The sequence below is a fragment of the Neomonachus schauinslandi genome, chromosome 4 (genome assembly GCF_002201575.2).
Source record: "Neomonachus schauinslandi chromosome 4, ASM220157v2, whole genome shotgun sequence".
Taxonomy (NCBI): domain Eukaryota; kingdom Metazoa; phylum Chordata; class Mammalia; order Carnivora; family Phocidae; genus Neomonachus; species Neomonachus schauinslandi.
The window spans coordinates 71459541-71483400 of record NC_058406.1 but is presented as its reverse complement, the minus strand read 5'-3'; the positions used below and the strand labels follow the sequence as shown (position 1 = coordinate 71483400).

The following is a 23860-nucleotide window of genomic DNA, read 5'->3' as shown; positions in this document are numbered from 1 at the left end:
ATACAAAATATTTCCATTATTTCTGAAATAATTTTACTTATATTTTTGAACTCTAAAAAGGTTTATAACCTTTGTTTTACCCTCTTCTGAATTACTTCAGTCCTTTTCATGTGAACCAAATAGAATAGCATAAAGAATCAGGATAATCTAATCAACAATAACCTATTTCAGCAATGCACTGTAAATTACAGTCTGAATGAATTCTATTCATTATCTAAAATTTAAAGGGACTGATCTCTTATTTGACAGAGATAAAAGAGTTGGCTTGTTTCGATGATGCTAGCACTGTTAATTGTGCCTGCCAACAACCTAGTCCCAAAAACACTGAATTCTGTTCATCCAATGGTTCCTTGTCAACAAGTCATAATCACATTTCTACACACATTACTAGATTTTAACAAGGTAGAATTAATCCTTTGTGTCCCCTTACAGCCTAGGTTCATAAGCTTTTACAAGTTTTCAACAGGAAAGTCTTTAAACGATCAGTATAGAACATTCAGAGTCAGGATGAAAAAAATATCTAGACGCAGAATTGGTTTTATCACTATTAATAACTTCTAAGTGGGGTATCAAGTTTCTGCTCATAAACATTTCCCTCCCAAATTTCACTCATTTTGATTTATTACTTAAGAGACTGATCTGGTTTATGAAAATACCTCTGAAAAAGATAAACTCCACACAGTGGTTACCTGTGCAGAGGAAAAGAGGGAAATGGATTCAGTTAGAAGTACCAGAGGCTCTGACGTATCTGTATTGTTTTAGTATAAATGTGGAAATATATTAATACTTAATAAAGCCAAGTAGTGGGTACACAGGCTATATGGTAAGGAAATGGTCAGAAGGAAAATTTTATGAATTGCTTTCTCTGTCTCTCAACCCACATTCCTACCCCCACCTCCAGTAAAAACCCTACAGATAAGAGAAATTTTAGTCAAAAGGAGAGAAGAAATTTGGGGAATACTCTACATTTGATAGGAAGACAAATCCAGAAAGTTTATAAAAGGTAACTGAGAAGAATAGTATCACAGCACAAGAGACAGAGTAGGAAAGACTCCAGAAAACAGCTAAGCACCAAATACGAACAATGACATAATTTTGCCAAGAATCAATCAGGCTTGATCAGTAACTGTCCATGGAGATGCTTCTAAAATTATCCTTAGTATCATCTTTTTCCAGTTCTACAGCAGACTACACATGTTTGAGTCACACACCTTTGATTGGTGTATGAACAGCTTATCTACCGCCCAATGTGTTTTTAATAGTCACCATTTCCCAAAATCATATGAGAATGCTTGTTTAATTATCTTCCCAAACCTAAACATGTTGAAATAAGATAGTCACCTTTCCCCAAGTGACATCAGCTACTCTGAACAGAACATTAAATGTCAGTTTAAATCTAATTGGATTTCCTACCATAGCCTACAGAATTTGAAAACCTATATGAAGTCACCTAAACAAGCTCTTAAACATGCAGCTTTAGTAAATAGTAATTATTATTAGAATGATGAATCTATTTTAATAACGTTTGCACATACAACTTCAACAATCTGTTCCAATTTTGAAAATGAGAGAAAAAGGACTAAAACGCACATGGTGGATTTACAAAACACCTTGTGAAAACATACTGCTAACAGGAAATGTACTAACTGGGATTTTATTCATCCCCCTGAATTATAAAAGTTATGAAACTAACCAAAAAACAGTATTTCTCTACTTTTCTTTTTCTTATATTTTGAAGGAAATAATACCTCACTATGAAAGGCAGTTTAACTATTAAGCCTTCTAATCTTTTGGCCAAATCTGGTAAACCTGCAAAATACAGGTAGCATCAACAATGCTCATTTTAAGGTAACCATGGTAAATTCAAAAACATAATTTAAAATATTCATAATAGTCCTGTAACTATGACAAGAATTTTTAGGAGCTAATTCTAAAAAACATTAACGTGTACTCAAAATGAGTTGATTCAGTCTGAGTCCCTAGAACAGAGGCTTTCAACCTTAGCTGCACATGAGAATCACCGGGGAACTGAAGCCCAGGCCACCCCCCAAAGCAACCAAATGAATCTTTGGAGGGTGAGACCCAGCCAGGACCGTTTGTTTGTGTAAGCTTCTGAGGCGACTCCAACAAGTGACTAACAGAGAACCACCACTCTAAAATTCTAACAGTATAAACTTGATTCACTATTCCACAAACAAAAAATGCAAACACATATATGATACGGAGTAAAAAAAAAAAAAAAAACTAAGTCTTTATTTGTGGTACACCATGCAGTAACTTTTTTCTAAGTGATCCTGACATACTTCAGCTCAAATTAATTTTTCCATCACAAAAACAAACTCAGCAAATGGATCAGGTAAGAGATAACCCACAGATCCGGGAGGAATGGAAACACCTTTTACAACCGATCATTACACAGAGCTGCAATTAGTCTGTACCCTACGTGTGAGATGCAATTTTTATTTATCTTTCCTAAGGACTTATATTTAACTCTTGTTCTTAACAAAAATAAAAGTCCAAAAGGTTAATGATGAAAATGGCTTAGCTCTATCGATGAGAAATCACTCAGTCTGAAAGCAAACCTCAAGAAGCCCTCCTACACACTTTATATGGCAAGAAATTTAAATTGAACCTACTTGCATAAACACTTCACAACTTTAAAAAAAAAAAACTTCAGTTTTACATATGCTCAAGGATTAATTAGTATTCAGAATGAAAGACCATACAGAAACTCAAATCCAATCTCTCCCTTAAAGGAAGACTCTTCTACCACTTCAATTACTTTTTTTTTTTCAAAACAGCTTTTACTGTATCATAATAGTAGTCTGCATTTATACTGCTTTGACATTTCTTAGGCTAAGAATCAATTAATCCACAAAACACCTCTCTGAGGTGGATACTAATCAGTTACCTACACATTATTCTCAACTCCTTACTTTTTTTTCCCCAACTCCTTATTTCTAAGGCTGAGAAAAACTTACTCATAAGCAGTTACTGATCTGAGCCAAAGGTGAATGATACAAAAGAAGAAATACCTGAACACTTGCCAACATTCACTATTTTTTGTTTCTGCTTTTCTATTAATCCGCACCACCTCAGCCAATAAAAGGAAGTTATAATGTGAACATTTATCCCACTGCTTTTCATAACTGGGCTATCACAAAAGCTACGTAGGGAGTCCTTGCCTTCCAAAAAAAAAAAAAAAAAAAAAAAAACGCTGTCAAAAAAGACTGAGAATAAAGAAATCAAATGGGAAGAGAATGAAAGAGCTTAAAAGAGAAATGGTCAGGAGGAATTATTCACAGCAACTTAACTGAAAGTGACTGATATCTGTATTGGGAAAGAAGATTCTAATTTAAAAATCAAGCAATGGTGCTAGAAAATACCCCTAACACCAAACAGAAAAATCTATGTACACTTTAATTTCAAAATTTCAAGCTGTTCACCCCTAATAAGCTTCACCTAACCTGCTCATTAACTTAGCAAAGAACTTTTGGAAAAAAGACATCTGTGTAGTCCATCTTCAAACACAAAACAGAATATACTTTATACACACTGTTCTACCAATGTACCTTTCCTTTGACCAGAAGAAATCAACATACAATCTTCATCTTTCCTTCCAGAGGATTTCAGAGAATTAATGTTACAGTAACAGCTCAGCGAAAGGAATGCAAGCTAAAAACATTTAACAAGTGATCTAGTTAGATATCAGAGAATAACTGTTGAGCACACATGTAACCAAAGTCAATGACAAAATAAAATTTATTTTAAAGAATTTATTATTGTTATGATATATAAGCACAAGTATGGTTTTACAGCTTTTACCTAATTAAGTTACTGAAATAAGTATAAGGTGGAAGAGAAGGAACCAATGAATGTCAATGCAAAAGATAAAGGTGCCTAAAGAAAACAATATAGGTACACTAAAACTGGCTCAAATTTGAAAGAGATATATACATACAAGATAGAAGGCTGGGGATTTTAAAAATTATTAAAGACTGCAGCTAGAATAAAAAATTAACCCTTTCCCCACAAATAACATACTAAAAAAGAAAAGAAAGCATTCCTACAATGGGAAGGAAACTCAGTAAAATGTCCTTCAAGACTTATTTGAAATAAAAGTCTATTATTTTATGATTCATTAATGCTAAGTCACAGTAAAACTCTGACATCATCTTAAAGTCATCAGAAATAAGAATGCATACTAAACTTAACTGCAGGGGAGTTAACATTTGATGTTCCTGAAAAAGTTAATGTTCTCTATAATTAAGTATAAAATATTAATTTCTTTGTACTCCCACAATTAATCTCATATCCATCTAACTAAAGCAATCTTGACATATTTAAATACTCAACAATGGCTTTATCTCCAAACGAATACCTGCAGAAGAAAGGGAGGAAGGAACCCGCTTAGTACTCCTACCCGTTAAAGAACATACTTTTTTGATAAGTATAATTAAACACTGGAATAGCAGTTTGCGAAGTGTTTAATCTGAATTTTACAAAATTAATTTATTTAATTCTAGAATACCACTCCCATGGAATAAACACATGCCCCAGAATCAAATTCATCTGAATAGCTGAAAATGCATCTTTTGTATTGCTATAGGAGATAACAAAGAAGAATGGTTAAATGCAAAATGAATAAAAAATTTTAAAACTTGAGCTTGAGCCAAACTATGTAACTTTAAGTAAATTATTTAACCTAAATCAATATACTACTCACCTGTAAAGAAACAATATTGACACCTGTTTTAGGAGGTTGTGAAGATTAAATGAGATAATTTGTATAATGTGATTAGAATTCCAGAAACATGGCAAAGCACTTATTACATATCAATGATTAATTTTAATACCAAATATTAGGGAAATCAACTAATAATATACATCTACAGCTAATTTTCCTCTTAAATGTGAAGCCCAAGGACAATTACATAAAAATCAGAACAAAATAAGTATAACTTACAAATCTAGCCAGTGCAGTATGACAGGATACAGAAAGAAACAAAAATAACACTATTAGCAAATGAGAAGATTATATTCCTAAAAACCTCAATGAAAGCAACCGAAAAGCTTTTAGAATTTCAAATCTGTTAGCAAAGCAGCTTCCTGAAAATTATTATCATTCTCACTCTCCAGTAGAGAGGGAGGGGGAGGAGAGGTTGAGGAAGAATGAGAGGGCAGGGAAGACGTGTGTAGTAAAAGACGTGTGTAGTAAAGCTAGCAGATATATATATGTGTGTATGTGTATATATGTATATATTTAAGAATGCATGTAAAAAATTATGGAATCCAAATAAAGTCCATAGTTAATAGTATCACACTAATGTCAATTACAGTTTGATAAGATGCCATCATTGGGGGAGCTAGGTAACATTAAACAGTACACGGGAACTCTGTGTACTCTGTGCAACTTCCATGTGCATAAAATTATTTCAAAATAAAAGTTTTAAAAATGCACAAAATACATCTCACAAGAAACCTGTATAACTGAAAACAAATTATAAACTTCCAAATGTAAAAGAAAACCTGAATAAAGAAAGATAAATATTTCCAGATGGCGAAGTCCAAACATTACACTATCATTCTAATCAATCTGAAGCATTTCAATTAATAATCCTAATGCCTTTTTTTTTTAGCAACATCATTCTGAAGTTGAACTGGAATAATAAGTAAAGCAAAAATATGCAGGAAAGATTACCCCTACCAGGTACTAAAGAAAATAATCAGGCTATAATAATTGAAAGCAGAAAACCCTAACACCCAAGAATTGTTAAGCAAAGTAGTGCAAACAAATGGCCCAGATACATACCCTATTCCCTATATCCCTACAAACCTAAATTCCAGATGGACTAAAACACAGAAGTCAAAAAATAAAAGTAACAGAATAAAACTGTATGACTACTTATAAAATATCACTAAGAGTGTTTCTGGTTACATGTGAAAAGAGCTTCGAAGTCATTACTACCATACTCACAGTAAGAAAAAAGCCAACAACCTGAAAATCAACAACTCTTGTTAGATCCATCAGAGAATTGAGGACCAGGGCAAACTGCTGCCCTGAAAATTGGAGAGATAGGTGAATACAGAAAATCACAGCTTAGAGAGGCTGTGAAGCCCACAGGTGGGGCCAGTATCCCTGGGAACACAAACTACAATTGATGAATTACTGAAAGTTCAGTGTGGACTAACTTGAGAACAACAAAAAATCTGGGAATGGCAGCTTGGGGAGGAGGACTTTCCTAAGTGTTAGCTCCAGGTGCACCAACAGGTTCACACTATGAAGATCTGAGAAAAACTCCCTCATACCTCCAAAGAGGGATGGGAAAAGCAGCCATTTGAAATAGCCCAGGGCTCACTCTGGTCTCCATAAAAGGAAACCACTTTACCAAAGCCTAACCAACCCAGAGTAAAGGAAATACCTAACTTCAATCCTCCCTAGACTTCTTGTCTCACCTAAGTGTTGAGGGGAGAAGGGCAGGGGAGCTAACAAGCACTCCATAAAGTCACCGCCAAGAGGCACAGGCTCACTAAAAGACTTAGACCAGGAAGGATCCTTCAGTTATAAAAAAAAGTTTGTTTTATGAAATGTCATGGCTCCATTCATAATTTTGTCTTTTCTTCCAATTGATACATACAACTTTCAGAGCTCTCGTATTTGGAAGGCTAGAAGGGCCCAGACTTTGAAATAGTGTCTTGTTTTCATTGTTTTTGTCTTGTTTGTTTGTTTAACTAAAGCTATATAAAGCTTGTGGATTAAACAGAATTTCTAAATTTAAAAAAAAAAAGACTTAGACCTAATTATAGGATAATAGAACGCTTCCTTTCTTCCCACACTTTACCTACTAACAATAAGGCTCGTACCTTATAATTATCTAATAGTTGAAAGAAAAACAAGCCTCAGGAGTTACTAGAGAAACCCAAAGACAAGGACATTAGAGGAAATTTTAACCTCTGACACCACAGTTAAAATAATCAGTAAATACGGCCTCCTAGCCAGGTAACATAAAACCTCACACTGAGGCCTATTTACCTGAGTTCCTTTTACTCAATGCATCATGACCAGCTATCAAAAAATCACAAGGCATGCTAAAAAGCAAAAAACATGTGAAGAGGCAAAGCAAGCATCAGATATAACATATTTTTAGAATTATCACATCTGAGAATTTAATATCTATGACTAGTAGACTGAGGGCTTCAATGGAAAAAGTGGACACCATGAAGGAACAGGTGGATAATGTAAGCAATGTAAGCAGAGATATGGAAACCCTAAGAAAGAATCAAAAGAAAATGACAAAACTCAATTAACACTGTAACAGAAATGAATGCCTTTAATGGGCTAACAGACTGGACACAGCCAAGAAAGGAATCAGTAAACTTGAAGATATATCAATATGAATTCCCAAACTGAAAAACTAAGAGGAAAAAATAACAAACAAAAAAACCCCCAGGATATCCAAGAACTGTGGGACGATTACAAAATGTGTAACATATGCATAATAGAAGTATCAGAAGAAAAAGAAAAAAACAGATGAACTTTGAATAATGGCTGAAAATTTTCCAGAATAGATGACACAGACCAAATCACACACCATAAAGCTCAGAGACCATCAAACAAAATACTGAAAAAATCTACACTTAGGCACATCATATTCAAACTACAGAAAAGCAAAGACAGAGAAAATCTTGAAGGAAACCAGAGGAAATAACACTTTATCTAAGAGGAACAACATTAAGAATTATATCAGAATTCTCTTCAGAAACCATGCAAGCAAGAGACTGAAGTAAAATATTTTAAAGTGTTGAACGAAAAAAAAAAAAACACATCACCCTAGAATTCTGCATCCAGCAAAATGATTCTTCAAAGGCGAAGGACATTATCAAGATTGTCTAAGAGAAACAAAAATTGAGGGAATTTGTTACCAGTAGACCTGCCTGCAAGAAATGTTAAAAGTTCTTCAGAGGTAAAAAAAAAATTATAGATGTTAGAAACTAAATTTATATAAAGAAATGAAAACTCTTAAATAAATGAAGATTAAACCAGAACACCATTAAGCACATACTCAAATAAAACTGTATATATATTTATTACATCTTTATTTAAATATACACACATATATGTATATATACATAAAAAACCAAAGGCAAAAACCCTAAAGGATGACTAATTTTAATTATATCAAAATCAAAATCTATGGTATACATAAAAATACCATGAACCAAACTGAAAAGCCAACTACTATCTAGGGAAAATTGTGAAGTTAAAAGTCTTAATACCTTTAAAAAAAAAAAACATTCATAGTGTGGGGAGAGAGAGTGTAAAAGACTTCTCTGGTGAATTTGGGAGATAGAACTGGGCATGCTTCTTTCAGTGTCACATAAGTTCTTTTTCATTTAGAGCCAGTCTTTATCTGAAGATGCACACAGTTTTTGCTGTTCTGTGCTGTAGACTTAAAGGAAAGCCTAGATTCTGGCCCCTGTCAAGAGGCCTATAGTTGTTTAGTGCAGTAAATGGCTGGACAAATCATATTCAGAGATGAAGAGTACTGAGAAGGCCACTGTGGTGATACATCTAAGCCAAACCTTCCAATCCAGCTTTATCCAACCAAAATTCTGATCTCCACCTGCAAATTTCTGATCTCCATCTGATTCCTTATGTATTTGCTCAACTGGTACAGAATTTCAATGGGGGGGGTGGATTAATTATCTGCTCCCCAGACCCAAGCAGTTATCTCCAACAGCAACCATGTTTTTTTATAACTTCATCTAAATGTTTTACAAACCAAGGTATTCACAAGGTATAGAGACAGAAATACATAGATGGAAAGATAAATAATTCACTTTAAAGAAAAAAAGAACAGTTCTTTAGTATATCAGAGAGCACTTTCCTTCTTGGACTTTGAGTATCATAAGGCATCAGAAGGATGGAATTACACATTGGATTTACACTATAAAGCTAATAAAGTTTAAACTTTCGGTTCATACACTTGGCATGGGCCCCTTCCAAAAGTCGTAGGCATGATTTTATATTTATAATTTTGTACTTTTTCTTAAAAAGGACCCCCGAAATTACAAAACCTAGAGGCCTCACAAAACCTAGATAAGCTCTGGATGAAACCCACAAGGGAAAGCAGAATAAAGTCAAATGCATTCTAGATTGGGATTTTAAATTTCAATCCAACTAAGGAGATTCTGAAACTCTTATGTTATTATATTTAGGATATTAGAGCTAAATGAAACAAAATCAGTACTTCATAGTAGTTACTTCATAGTTTACCATAATGAAAAGGTGAAACACTATTAAAAGACTCCTATTTCCCCACCTCAAAAAGGGGGCTTATTATGCCACTGTTATGTTAGCTACTGTGATAACAACCTAGGAACATGTTTATGATCTGATGTTAAATATACGGATAAAATATTATAATCACTTTTATCTAAGAAACCTACATGAAAGAAACTTGCAAAGAATAATGGGCTTGTTAGTATGCAAAACAAAGATTACCTTTTCTTTCCCCTTTTTCCAAATAATCCATAATTACTTTTATAATTTAAGTTTTTAAATTATAATTTTAAGCTATGTCTGTAAGGAAATAAAATTGATCTTGTGTAGTTTTAAAACTTCTAACACCAAATTCTACACAGTTCCAAAATATTTTTGGCAACCACATTATTTTTAATGTATAACTTTCTCAAGGTAACTACTTTGAAAAAGAGTATTATTTGGGGTCCTATTATCTTATAAGCATACCATAACTGCATTACTTTCTTCAGAACTGTTCTCAGAAGCTTTTAAGGAAGATAGCTTCATTATACTAACTTAACCTAGACTGTTGTACTTTTCCTGCCTTCTTCTGTTCCTCCCTTGAAAAGAGCTCCCACTTCTTATGTCTAATGGTGCATGTGCTCTTAGTAACCAGGATCTTACCTATTATTAATGCTGTTCTAATATAGAAAGAAGACTATTACTATAGGTATTACTACTTATTAAATCAGTAATTTCAATTTTATAAATCATAAGTTAATATATTTGATCATGACCCTAGTCTAAAACAAAACATTATATGACTTTTGTGCATCACTTTATTTATTCAAGAATATTTTCATCGCCAGGCAAGATAATTAGGTAGCTACTGCTTGGACTATAAAATGAATCAGTATATTACACCAAGTATGTGAAACTGTATGTACTATACTATGAACAACCAGAGGAACGGTTAAAAAAAAAAAAATTAAGGCAACAGCTCTCCTCAAAACTATCTTTAATTTAAGCTTCCGCAATTTATTTTTATCCTTTAATGTTAATCTAACAATACTTATTTTAAATCATATTTGAAAACTGTAGCTTAGAAATGTCAACTTAGTCCAATTTTTCTTAGCTATCACGGCTATATGAGTAAATTATAAACTATTTTATCAGATTTTCTTAAATTAAAAACCAAATAGAAAGATAACTTACTTACCATAATTTTTTTCTAAATAATCAACAATGTGGTCTTAAATTCTGTCTACCCTTAATGGGTAGACAGTAAAAACCTTAAATCGCAGTCAGAGCCCGTAATATCATAGCAAGAAGAGCAGTATCACAAAGCATTTATGCTACAACCTTATATAACCTCAATTCTTATGATTTTCCCAAACTGTCTTTGTTATTACTAACTAATAAGACCTTTCCACTTCACTTTTATTGTGTAAACCAAATGCAAGTATGGATTGTTTCCCTGACTCCTTAAATAAAAGGCAGCAATGATGCTATTTCTCCAAAATTTACCTCAGAAGCTGAAGTAAGCATTATATTTAATTGTAGTTGAAAAGTCTCTGATGCTGTGTAAGATTCAAGAATTATGTTCTTTAGGATTCTCATGATCTCCGCATTAAACCTACAATACAATCTATTCCATATTCAAATAAAAAAGAAAAAGTTGAAATTCCCCAATTAAAATAAAGGATACAGAATACATTTTTCCCCTCTATTTAAGAATATGACAATGAATCACTGTGGGAAAATTGACAATAAAGGAACTATCACATAAAACTCTTTCCATAATGGAGAAATAGGCTTGGGTTCTTTCTTCCTCCACTAATTTGACTATCAACGCTTTAAAAAAATTATTTGGAAGCTAAGAAACTTTTACATACACACACACACACACACACCGAAATTCCCTTGTCACAATTCAAATTTAACGTGCATTTTATAAAAATCTATCCTTAAACTGCCAAGTTGACAAAGATTAGTAGGCAAGAGTGAAGGAACTTCAGTCACGTTAAAGAACCAAGACTTTTCTGTAATTTTTATGAAAGTAAATAGATGTCTATCTTTAGGAGCAAATAATAATATGAACTGCCCATGATTTTTACTCCTTCCTAAGAGAGGAAAGAAATAGTTAATCTGAATGTCAAAACTTTAACTCATGTAATATCATCTGATTTATCTAAACACTTGTAAGACAAGTGTAATCCTATGAGGTAGAGCATTGGACAAAGCCTACAGCAGCAAAAAAACATAAACTCAAAACTATATTAAACCAAAAAGACAACAGCAACAAAAAGATAAATATATTATCATCACTATTAATAACAATTTATAATTACAGTTTTTTAATTGTAGTTTTTATAGTTTACAAACGTTTTCACATTCATTACATCATTTGAGGATCATTTTATCTTCCCACTCTCTGAGGACAGCAGAAATAAGCAACATTTATATTAAATGAAGTTATACATATAAAACACTTAAAATATGCCTAGTTTACAATAAGTATTCAACAAGTGTTAGTTATTATTGTCTGTTATAGATGAAGGTTCACAGATCATGATGGCTTGCCACTGGTGGGAAAAGCAGAAAAGCACTGAAGAAACATGGGACCAGTGGTAAAGAAGGAAGAGATTCAAATCAAGTAAAAAAAAAAAAAAAAATCAAAGGAAAGTCAGCGTGGTCATGAGGAAGACTAGCTGTAGCTAGTCACAGGCTTAATTAGTCAGAGTTCTAACCTAGGACAAAACAGAAAGGGTGCATAATGGTATCTCACCAATCAGACATTCCTGGATGGGTTCATCCCAAATCAGAGAGAGACTTCACGAACAACTCCCAGGTTCAGGAGCAAAAGTCACACATACCCCTAATTTTCCTTGCTTAGAAAGCTATTTTGAGACACTAAAATATCATTAGAAGGGTGTTTGCTTCTTTTGTTTTAATCTTCAAAACATGAAGGGAAGATAAAAAATTTATGTTCTAGAGGACAATGATGGTTTTTATTCTATCCTATTTAACAAAATGAAGAATATACCTAAAATATACCTTAAGATCATGTCAAGCCAGTTTTTCTAATCAGCTCTTCTATGGAGGAAACAATTCAGTTAAACTGGCTTTCTGCCAGAAATGTATAACACACAGGGAACATGCAACATTTTATTGGAGATGGCTGTATTTTATTTAAAAAAAAAAAAAAATACTATGGTGAAATAAAAAATGCTGGCAATTAGAGGCAGCTTCCTAAAATCTAAATACAAAATAATCACAAATTTCTCAGTTGTATTTGATCAACAATCTTCACGTCAAAACCAACTGCTGAACTAGTTTCAGTATGATATGGACAAAGCTAAAACAACTAAGTCAAATGCAAGGCTGAAGGAGGATTTCTATCGATTTTAATTCAGTAACTCAATTTACTCAAAGCTCCAACATTCCTCCCTATATTCAAAATATTATATTTATCACTTAAGATATTGTCCTTTTATATCACATCTTAGAAATTGAAAGAACCATAGACAGCCCTAATTAACCACTAAGCTCTTTTCTGAAGAACAAAGAGGGTCGAGTTTACAACTCTCTTTACTGAAGACCAAATAAAAATTCATTTTCGCAGTAGGATTTCAGTTATGATGTTTACACTGTGCAGCTAAATTTTCTTAATTCATTATCTTTTAAAAGTTACTATTAACCAAAATAACACATATACTGTATCAACAATATTAATTAAAATAACATACATACTAAAACATGTATGTTAGTAAAACAGCAAGGTCCATTTTAGTTAACTTAAAACCTAGTGAAAGTCTTAAAAGCAGGGGCGCCTGGGTGGCTCAGTTGGTTAAGCGACTGCCTTCGGCTCGGGTCATGATCCTGGAGTCCCGGGATCGAGTCCCGCATCGGGCTCCCTGCTCGGCAGGGAGTCTGCTTCTCCCTCTGACCCTCCTCCCTCTCATGCTCTCTGTCTCTCATTCTCTCTCTCTCAAATAAATAAATAAAAAATATAAAAAAAAAAAAAAAGAAAAAAGAAAGTCTTAAAAGCAGTCAAAAGAATAAAGGATATTATGTACAGCTGAACAAAGGTAATATACTGTATCAACATTAATTAAATATTAATTAATTAAAATAACATACATACTAAAACATGCTGTTAGTAAAACAGCAAGGTCCATTTCAGTTAACTTAAAACCTAGTGAAAGTCTTAAAAGCAGTCAAAATAATAAAGGATATTATGTACAGCTGAACAAAGGTAATAATGATGCAGCCTCATAAGAAACAACATAAGCCAAAAGACAACAGAGCAACATCTGTAAAGTACTGAAAGAAAAAATATATATTAACCTAGAATTCTATACCCAGCAAAAATATCTAAGGCAAGTAGAGACTTTTTCAGACATACAAAAGTGGAAAAAAAAAAAATGCATCACCAGTAGACTTTCAGTATAACTAATTTTATTTTTTTAACGATTTTATTTATTTGAGAGAGAGAATGAGCAGTGGGGAAAGGCAGAGGAAAAAGGAGAAGCAGGCTCCCCACTGAGCTGGGAGCCCAATGCAGGGCTCGATCCTAAGACCCTGGGATCATGACCTGAGCCAAAGGCAGACCCTTAACAGACTGAGCCACCCAGGCACCCCAGTATAACCAATTTTAAAAGAAATCCTTCAGGATTAAGGAAAATAGTACCAGATGAAAACCTGCATCTACACAAAGGTATGAAGAGCATTGGGAATGGAAAATGGATGAGTAAATATAAAATAAGAATTCTTAATCTCTTTAAAAGATAACTGTTTAAAATAACAATGTGCTATAGAACCTACATGTAAAAATAAGATCTATAATAACAATAGCAAAAAGCTAAGGGAGAGGAAATGGAAGTATAATTAAGGTTCTTACATATGACATAGTATAATGTATACCATAAACCCTAAAGCAATCACTAAAAAAAAAATCACAAAAAAGTGCACCACTAATAAGTCAACAAATGAGATAAAATGGAATAACAAAACAATCATAAAGAAGCCAGAAAAAGAGAAAAGGGGAAACAAGGAACAGATGGAACAAATAGGAAACAAATAGTAATGCACATATTTAAACCCAACCATATCAATAATTACATTAACAATAAGTGTTCTAAACACCACCATTTACAAGGGGGATTATGAAATTGGATGCAAGCCCCAACTACATGCTGCCAACAAGAAATCCACTTTAAATAAAAAGACAAACAGGTTAACATCAAAGAGTGGGAAAAGATCTATCATGCTAACACTAATCAAAAGAAAACTGAAGTGGCTAATCAGACCAAGTAGGTTTCAGAGAAAAGAATATTACCAATGATAAAAAGGGTCATTTCATAATGAAAAAGGGGTTAGTCAAGAAGACATGACATTCCTACGCATTTATGCACCTAATCATAGTACTTCAAAATACATGAAGCAAAAAGTAACAGCTTCAAGCAAAAATAGACAAAGTCACAATTATTATCAGAGATTTCAAAACCCCTCTCTCTATAATTGATGGAACAAGTAAGCAGGAAGAAAATCAAGGATATAGAAGAACAACTTTACCAACCAACTAGACCTAATCGACATGTACTGCATACTCCACCCTATAACAACAGAATACACATTTTTCATGTTCACACAGAACACTTACTGAGACAGTTTATATTATAGCTGAGGCATAAAACAAATCTAAATAAATTTTAGGATTTATGCAGAGATTCAAAAATTCAAATATATGCTGCCCCCTTCCATAATACACAATTGTACTGATAAGTAACTGCCAGATAAAAACCCCATTTCCCAACCTCCCCCCTTGCATATAGTGAAGTCTTCATCAATAAACTGAGGATAAAAGAGGCCAAAAAAGTTTAGAAAGGGGGGCCTCCTCACCCTTTTCATACCCTATATGGCAGGAGGTACCCAAGACCCTGAATCAATCACCCATGTAGAAGAAAACCATCCACCAAAATGATCACCTAATATGTGAATGGGAAAAAAAGTCATTTGCCATGTTTAGCCAATAAAATTGGGGGCTTTGTTTTAAAAGCAGCTAGTTTCACTCTAACTCAGGAAGCTTCCAAAGAGTTTTATGCAGAGTGACATGATTTGATTTACATCTTAGAAGGATCGCTCTAGCTGTTATATTAAGAATAGTCTGTAGAAAAGCAACTGTGGAAGCAAACTAGTTAAGACATGGCAGTAATCCAGGGAAAAGATGATGGCGTCCTGAATTAGGGTGATAACAGTGCCACTGTTGAATAGTAGTCATATTCTAGAAATATTTGAAGGTAAATCTAACAAGATTTTTCTGACAGATTAGATGCAGAGTATGAAAAAAGAAGTCAAGTAAAACCCTGGTGACTGAAAGGATAGAGCTGCCATCAACTGAGGATAGGGAAGGTCAAAGATAAAATGGATTCAGGTTGAATAAGGCACGGGAGAGAGGTATCAGAAGATCCATTTTGGACACCATGAGCTCAAGATGTCTATTAACTACTCAAAGACAAACTCTAGTGGGCAGCCAAATTCCTAGGAAATAGGCCTGAATTAGAAATATATATTTGGAAGTTGTCAGCATATAAATCACCCACTAAGGGAGAGTAAATTGAGAAGAGTTCCAAGAACTGAGCCCTGGGTTATGCTTATGCTAAGAGGTTGAGGAGAAAAGGAGAACCTAACACAGGATTTGGAGAAGTAACCACCAATGAGGTGGGAAGAAAACCAAGAGTATGGTATCTTGGAAGCAAGGTAAAGAAAACCTACCAAAAAAGAGGACATGAGCAATTGTGTCAAATTCCGCTGATAGGTCAAATAAAATAAAGATCAAAAACTGACCACAGGATTTAGGGAAATTACTGTTGAATTTGGCAATTAAGAGTCAGCAAAACTAGACAAGTTTTTAGTTTTACTGCAAAGGAAAGCCACAATATGGAACAGAGGTGGTCTGAAAAAAGGGTAGTCAAGACAAAGTACTGCTTTAATGAAAAAAAAGACAAAGTATTGCTTTGGTTTTTGGGTGGGAGAAATAATAGCATGTTCATATGCTAGTGAGAATACCCAAGCAGAAAGAGAAGCAATGATTACAGGAGAATGAAGGAAAACTTCTGGAACCATGCCTTGTAGGTTAGGAAACTGGGTCAGGTGCACAAGTGATCCAACAGGCAGATAATCTATTGTTAACAGGCAGAAAGGTAGAGTAGCTAAACACAGTTACTAGTAGGTGGGTAGATAATTGTAAATAATTAGGCTACAGTGACTGTCAAGTCCAGATGTCTATAAGAACATCCCTCAAAAGTGGTCTTCTGGAGTGCAGTGTTTGAATATTCACTGTTATTTCAACTCCACTAGGTGCCAAAAAGCTGTTAGAAGTCTTCACAGAGTGGGAGACAGACATCTCGGGATTACCTTAATTGAGACCAATTTGTTTCTAGTGACTACTCCATGGCACTAGACACCCTGTCCAGGACTCGTAAGTGAGGCACTAATTAGCAATTCTAGAATAACTGCATTCCAATTAATCCAAAGTCTTCTAAACAGTAGCTCCTGTGCATTTTTCAAGCAATTTCAGAAGTAGAGAAATCTATCATTCTTGGCAACATTGCATATACTCTTGCATCATTTCAGGCACTTTAAATACTACCAAATTCCAAAGTTCAGTCTCAACCTTAGTCCTGGAGTTAGTTAGTTCATTAGTTTAGGAGGATTTTAAGAACAGAGAGAGTAACATAATTTTCACCAGTGAAGAGGACTAAATAGTCCATTCTGAGTTACTGTCCTCATTTAAAAGATTATGCCCTAAGCTATTCACAGACTCCTGTAGGGGTGGTGTTAGAAGCATTTGAACAGCAAATATTATTTTAAATCCTTAGACCCTATAGAAAATAAAATAATCAAGCATATTAATTCTAACATTTATGTAACAAAGCTTTCATTGCACTATTCCATCTTAGCATTAGCAACAGGTGTCTCTTGAGATTCAGAAAAAAACTACTTTGTAAAAGCAACAAATTCTGATATACAATTCTAACGGCTAAGTAAGTAGTAAGCTAAGTAACAGTTTTCACTGACTCCATATCTTCCATTAGAAAAATTAAGTATACATTTTAATAAAATGAAGTTTTTCAACATAACACCCCAGAGAACATTTTCATAACTAATGTGTTTGTATCCTAAATGTAACTCTCAAGCTGCATGTTATAATATATTAATATTAAAAAAAATTAAAAACGTGCTTCATTAAATACAAACCATCTACTGCAAGTCAGTGTTTCCTACCATTAAAGGGATCACATATGCCTTTGCAAATCTGATGAAAGCTATGTATATAATTTCAGGGAATTCATGGATGTCTTGAAGCCTATATAGAGGTCCTGCAAGTTTAGAGAATCTGTAATTAGTAGAAAAAATGGAGTCCAAAATCAATCCAAAAACATAGGAAAATTTAATATATGAAAAAAGGAATTGTAATATATGAAAAAAGAACTGTAACATACAGTGGAAAATGATTTATTAGTATATTATTTGCCATAAGTTGCTATTCATTGGAAGAAACTATAATAAATCTCTATAAATATATGAATGCTTTAATGAACTAAATGTAAAAAATAAAAATTCTAAGATATATAATAAATATATCTATATATAATAAAATTATAAGATACTATAACAAAATATAGAGAATGTACATAATCTTGGTTGGGGACAGTCTTCTCAAATAACAGAAGAAACCTACTTGCCTAAATTGATAGATGTGACTGTGTAAATTTTGTAACTTATGCATAAGCTTACAGAAAGCTTTACACTTACAGAAAACAACTGCATCCTTTTTTTTCCCTACAACAGAAATAACCTATTTCAGTTGTTTCACTGGGTAATATAATTATGTTCATTATTTGGATATAAACAAGGAGCAGACATTACACTAAACCAATTTCTTTGAGTCAGAAATTAGATTTTCCCAGAATTATATTCATTCTTAGCAATAAGTGCAATTAAACATTGATATTACCGTTTAAAAATTCTATTCAAACTGCTAAATCTTAGTGTAATGTCAATATAAAGTCCAAGCAGCCTGGTATAATTAAAGAAGCACTTGATTTGGAATCACACATACCTGGGTTCCAATCCTGACTCCGCCACTATTAGTTATGTGGTCAAGTTATACAACCTTTGAGCCTATTCCTGCATTTGTAAAAATAGCTTTCTGTGGTGTTCTTGGAAGATCACATAAGAATATCGCATATGGAAGTGCCTAGTACAGAGTCTGATTGTCAAACTATGCCTTCTTCTGCCTTCCTTCCCTAAGTAAGATTACTCACTGGGAACATCTGTTTTAGTACTGTCTTTTGTAAGACTTTTCTTTTTAAGAAATCAAGACTGCTGACATAAAGTTAAACATTTTACTTGCCATATTTTTGCAGCTCCAGAGCATTATTAGTCCTTCAAGTGTTTTGTATTTGAGCTCCTTTTCTTGGCTCATTTTTGAGTATGTGATTTGATCTATATTTACTATTTGTGAAAGAATTTAAAGGTTTCTTGTAAAAAAATCATGGGGGAAAAAACACATTATTTTCTACCTGTGGCTTTCTACATGTTAAGATAATCCTCTTTTGAAGAACAATTAGTTTGTATCTATGGAAACCACTCTCAAGTGTTATGAAAAAAAATCTGAGGCAAAAAAAGAAAATAAAAATTGAAGTTATCCTAGCTACTGTAATGTGCTCAAGAAATATAAATAGCGATACAACAAAGAAGAAATACGAATCTTATGTTTAATATAACTTTCAAATTTCTCTAAAAGGAGTCATTTTTTTTCTGTAAAGTTGGATCATTAAAGAGGCCAGAAAAATGACCCCAAATGCTAAGTGGATCCAAACAAAAAGGAAACGTGTATTGGCCAACATTCGATGTTTAAGGTGAATAATTTTTCCATCACACAAGACACATAATTAATAAAGTCATGGTAAATAAATTTGATATCTCTTCAAAACTGTACAGGGTAAGTTTTACCCTAGAGTTGAGGAATGGAATTATCCTTAGCTCCTCCTTCAACTTCAGCTGCACTTCAATTAGATTTATTTGATACTCTTTGATAGACTGCTCTTTAAAATGTTTCCAAGGCTTTTTGCAAAGTCTGCCAAAACTGCAAATAGGCAGCTATCCTTCTAATACTACAATTATTTACTAATACATTTTTCCGTAATTTTAATTATCACCCACAGCAGAATCTAGCTGTTACTTAGTCTAAATGATTTTGCTGCTGGTATTTTATTGCTTGCTTCTCAAAAAGTATTTAAAACAATACTGAGGTGAAAGAATATACACAAACACACTTCACATTACTTTTCCATATTCAAATTACAGCCTCGAGCTGATTTTTAAATGCCATGTACATTTTTAAATCAAAATGTATCGCATTCTTTTAACACTCCCTCCCCCACCCCAAAATCCTCCCAAATGCCAAAGTTCCCTACTAATCTGAAAGCACCTATTATCTGCATTTTTCTGGTCTTTCACAACTTCAGACTCCAACATTATATACTTCAGACCCCTTCTCTCATTAAAGTAAGCACTGTTAACTCCTTAAGGTACTTAAGCATATGGTTTATTTATTGCATAATCTTACTTTTCCTTCCACCAACTTAAATCTCACTACAATTCCCCTTCAGCGTTCCCTTCTCTCCTAAATGCACATCAACATTGCCGGGGGCCACATACGCAAACATTCCTCTTCGTAAACCCACAATATTAATAAAATTTAGCTCCACTAAAAAAAAGTACTTAAATGCCTAGATGCCTCCTTTCAGTACCACGCTGAAGCTTTTTATTTGCTTTCCTGTCCTACCTTGGCAGCCTATTTCTCCCATCAGTTGTGTGGTCCCTTGCTGCCCCCAGCACAAGAGTGCAACTCACTACAGTGTATTTCTCTTACCATCATTCCCAGTATCTCCCTCCATTTCCGGGCATCTATCCCTTCATGAAGCTCCCCGTCCCCAAAAGATGTGCCTCCAGGTACCCACACCTAAAATTAGAATACCCCTCGACTGACACTGCCAGGGCTTTCCGTAGACTCAAGAAAACACACAAGGCTAAGCGTTCCTGCCTCCTCTAGCAGTTCCCGCTCCCTACCGAATTCGGTCTTCTCTTGCCGTCTCCCCGGTGGAAATGCCTACTTCTGGTAACCCTTAGGCACGGGAAAGCCCACCTTAGCAACCTCTGCCCGGTGACCTCGCGAGCCCAGCACGTCCCTCAAGTTTAATTCACACCATTCTTGGAGCTTGTGTTTTCGATGCCCCCAGTCCCAGCTCTCGATGCAAGCTCTTTCACCCTCTTGCCCCCGAGCCAGACCGCAGGTTAGATGATAGCCCCTTTACTCCGGTCGCAATGCCTCCCCGGCCCGGCCCCTTCCACACCACTCACCCCGGAGTGCCTCTGCTCCTTACCTAGCTTCAATCGGGACTCCTCCAATTTCTGGATTTGGTTCTCCAAGAAGAGCATCCCCACTACGAAGGCCACCACCGCCAGCAGCTGCAACTTGGGCGGCATCATAATCCTAAGGAGCCCCATGAAACCCGCTGCTCGGGATCAAGACATACCGCGGGGGGCGGGGAGCGGGGCCCCGGAAGCTAGTGAGACGCCGGGGGGAGCCCACCGAGCCGAAAGAAAGGCAAGGAGAGCGCGACAGCGAGAGAACCACCGCAGCGACCCCCCTTCTCGCCTCCCCACTCCCCCGCCCCCAGGCGCCAGCACCAGCGCCGCCGGTGCCCGCTTCTCCTGGACCGACTCAACGGCCGCCCCCTCCAAAAGCCCGCGCAGCAAACACAGTGCGAAGCGGCTGCCGGGCTCTCGCCTCTCTATTGCCTCAGTCCCCGACCCCCGCGCCCGCCTGCCCGCCTCCTTCTCTTCCTTCCTTCTCTCCCTCCTTTGCTCGCGGCCGCGCGCTCCTCCACCAGCGCTGCGGCTGCGGCTGCGCCGCCCTCGGCTCCGCCCCCTGCCCATCCCCCGCCGCCCCCACGCGCACGCATCCACGTACGCTGCTCGGCAACCAGAGGCTCCACCCTCTGCTCTCGTTCAGTTGTGCCTATTGGACCGAAGAAACACGGAGCCTCACTCTTGGTTCGTGTTACGGTTGGTTTCCTTTGCCGTGGGTGTCAACCAAAGCGGCATTCGATTGGGTAAACTTGGAGAAGGCGGGCTGAAGCCGGCGAAGGCGCGGCTTCTTGGTGGCTGGACGAAATGTCGTGAATAAAAGGAAGGAGCTCAGAGCAGCACAGATTTGGGGAGTTTAGGAAAATGCCTGATAGGGATTTCGAAAGGACCCAGCGACTTTATATTTATGTCAAATATAAAGATATTTGACCACCTTTAAGTTTCAACATACCCTTAGGTAATACCTGTCTCTGCAGAGTAAGAGACTTGATGACAACGACCTTTAACATCCTGTTTTGGATCAGGCTCTGGAGTGGACGCCCCTAGTTGAGGGGTCCTCCGGGCAGTCGGAAACCTACGAAAGATGGTAGCGATGGCGGCTGGGCCGGGTGGATTGCTCCCGCTGGCGTTTGGGCTGCGATTGCTCTTGGCTGCTGTACTTCAAACGGTAAGTGGAGATCATCTCCGCGGCAGCCCAGGGCGAGTGGGGAATGTTGCGCTGAGGAATACGAAACATTCGATCCTGCATGGTAGCCACACTTGGAGAGGCTGGGAGGACTGGGCTTCCTTAGCGACTGCTGCGACCGGAATGCTACGTGGCTTCATTCCTCGTTTGATGCTTTTCCTTTCCCGCCCCGGATTTCTAGCGGTTCTTTCTCCTGACTTCAGAATATCTTGAGTAGTACTTATATTTTGCAGAGTTCCAGCTAAAAACAACCTGTAAACCACACATTGGGCGGGGGGGAGGGGAAGAGGCAATGAATCTTAGAAAGGAATGAAGATTGTTTTTAAACGGGCAGAATACAAGGAACTACCGTTCTTTGTGATAAGGCTCCCTAAATCTTAGAAGAAAGCCCCCAAGTCTTTGGTCTGGGGTACACTTTTCCTGTTTACTTTTTTCTCTCAATTGTTAGTGGTCTCTAATTCTTTATCTCCGAGCTCTGTTACTCACGTGCTGCTGGGTGCATTTCAGTGCCATTTGTGGTTTTAAACAACCTTGTTGCAACAAAAGGAGCTACTCTATGCTAAAGCATAATTTTTTTTTTGAAATCCATTTTCTAAAATGATAGCCTTCATCTCGTTTAAAATCGGGCAGTGTTAACCAACTTTTTAAATTAGTTCTTCATTAACACAACAGACGCGTTCTTAATCTTTGAATGGGGAAGGACTAATTTGGTCTTATTTTTCTATTCATTCATGTACAACTTAATATTGGTTGATTCCTCCTAAGAAGCTTGCGGTCCATGTTTTGCCTTATGAATAACTTCTTTTTTTCTAGGCACTGCGGGAGATTTTACACGTTTCATTAATCAGATTAATTCTTCAGGTATTTTCATTACTGAGCCAGCTGAAAAGTTTTCTCCTAGGAGACCTGGTTTCATTGACTTAAGCAAGGTTTGAGGAAGTTAGGGCCTATACCGAAGACATCCATAAACAGCCCGTGCTTTTCTTTCCTCAAAGAGTTTGAAGTTCCTGCCCGGTTTTTTTTGTTTGTTTGTTTGCAACCATACCTTAAAGGTGGATTTTTAACTTCTCTAATTAGTATCATAGTATTCTGTTATGCAGGCATTTGGGGCCCTTTAGAAATTACTGAAAGAGCCCTCTCTAAACTTTCTACTGGAGGTTTTCTCCTTTTTTTTCTTTGCCAATCTTCAATAATTAGAGTCCACCACCATACAGAGATAAGGAGTAACATTTCATGTTGACTTCTCCTGATTTCTCTGTCTTTAATTATCTATGTTGTGTAACCACCCCAAAATTTGGTGGCTTGAAATGACAATTTCTCATGATTTTGTGGGTCTGCTGTGCAGTTCCTCTGTTGATTTCCTCTGGGTCATGTACGGAGCTGCATTGAGCTAGTAGGTCCCCTGAACTGAAAGATCCAAGATGGCTTCATTCTTAGTTGGTGCTGTCAGCAAGGGTGACTTGGTTCTCCTCCGTGTGACCTCTCATCCTCTAGCCCGACTTCTTTTCATGGCAGTCTCAGAGCAGCGCTCCTAAAGAGCAAAAGCTGCAATGCTTTCTGAAGCCTAGCCTTGAAAATCACAGATACCACTTCCACCTCACGATTTTTGTCAAAGCAAATCACAGGACCAACCTAGATTTCAGGGATGGAGAAACAGACTCCATCTCTGTATAGGAGGAGTGACAAACTCAGCAAAGAAATGTACATACCAGGATAGAAGGAATTTAGGGCCATTAAATAATCTACCACCGTGACTGTCCACATAAGTCAAAAAGTCGGTTAATCATCTTTGACTTTTTTTTTTTTTTTAACATACCTCGCATCAGGCAATTACCAAGTCTTGTTGATTTTACTTCCTAAATATCTCTCAGATCCATGCACTTAATGTTAATCCCTCATTCAGGCCACCAACATCTCTTTCGTTAGCATTAATAACCTCCTGGTTCACTCTTCTAGCTATCAGAACCTAAATGGTTGGCTTTGTCAGC

General features: G+C 36.0%; 2 protein-coding genes across 3 annotated transcripts in view; one reads left to right on the top strand and one right to left on the bottom strand.

Moving 5' to 3' along the window:
• HS2ST1 (heparan sulfate 2-O-sulfotransferase 1) overlaps window positions 1-20887 on the bottom strand; it is a 167615-nt gene extending 146728 nt beyond the window's left edge. For both annotated transcript variants that reach the window (XM_021689977.1, XM_021689978.1), the window contains exon 1: window positions 20701-20887. In XM_021689977.1, the coding sequence (XP_021545652.1) occupies window positions 20701-20824 (124 nt within the window). In that variant the 5' untranslated portion in view covers window positions 20825-20887. The remainder of the gene's footprint in view (window positions 1-20700) is intronic.
• Window positions 20888-21755: 868 nt separating this feature from the next.
• Window positions 21756-23860, top strand: part of SELENOF (selenoprotein F) — a 56274-nt gene continuing 54169 nt past the window's right edge. Inside the window, exon 1 of the mRNA XM_021690037.1 lies at window positions 21756-21854. Coding sequence (XP_021545712.1) covers window positions 21771-21854 — 84 coding nt within the window. The 5' untranslated portion in view covers window positions 21756-21770. The remainder of the gene's footprint in view (window positions 21855-23860) is intronic.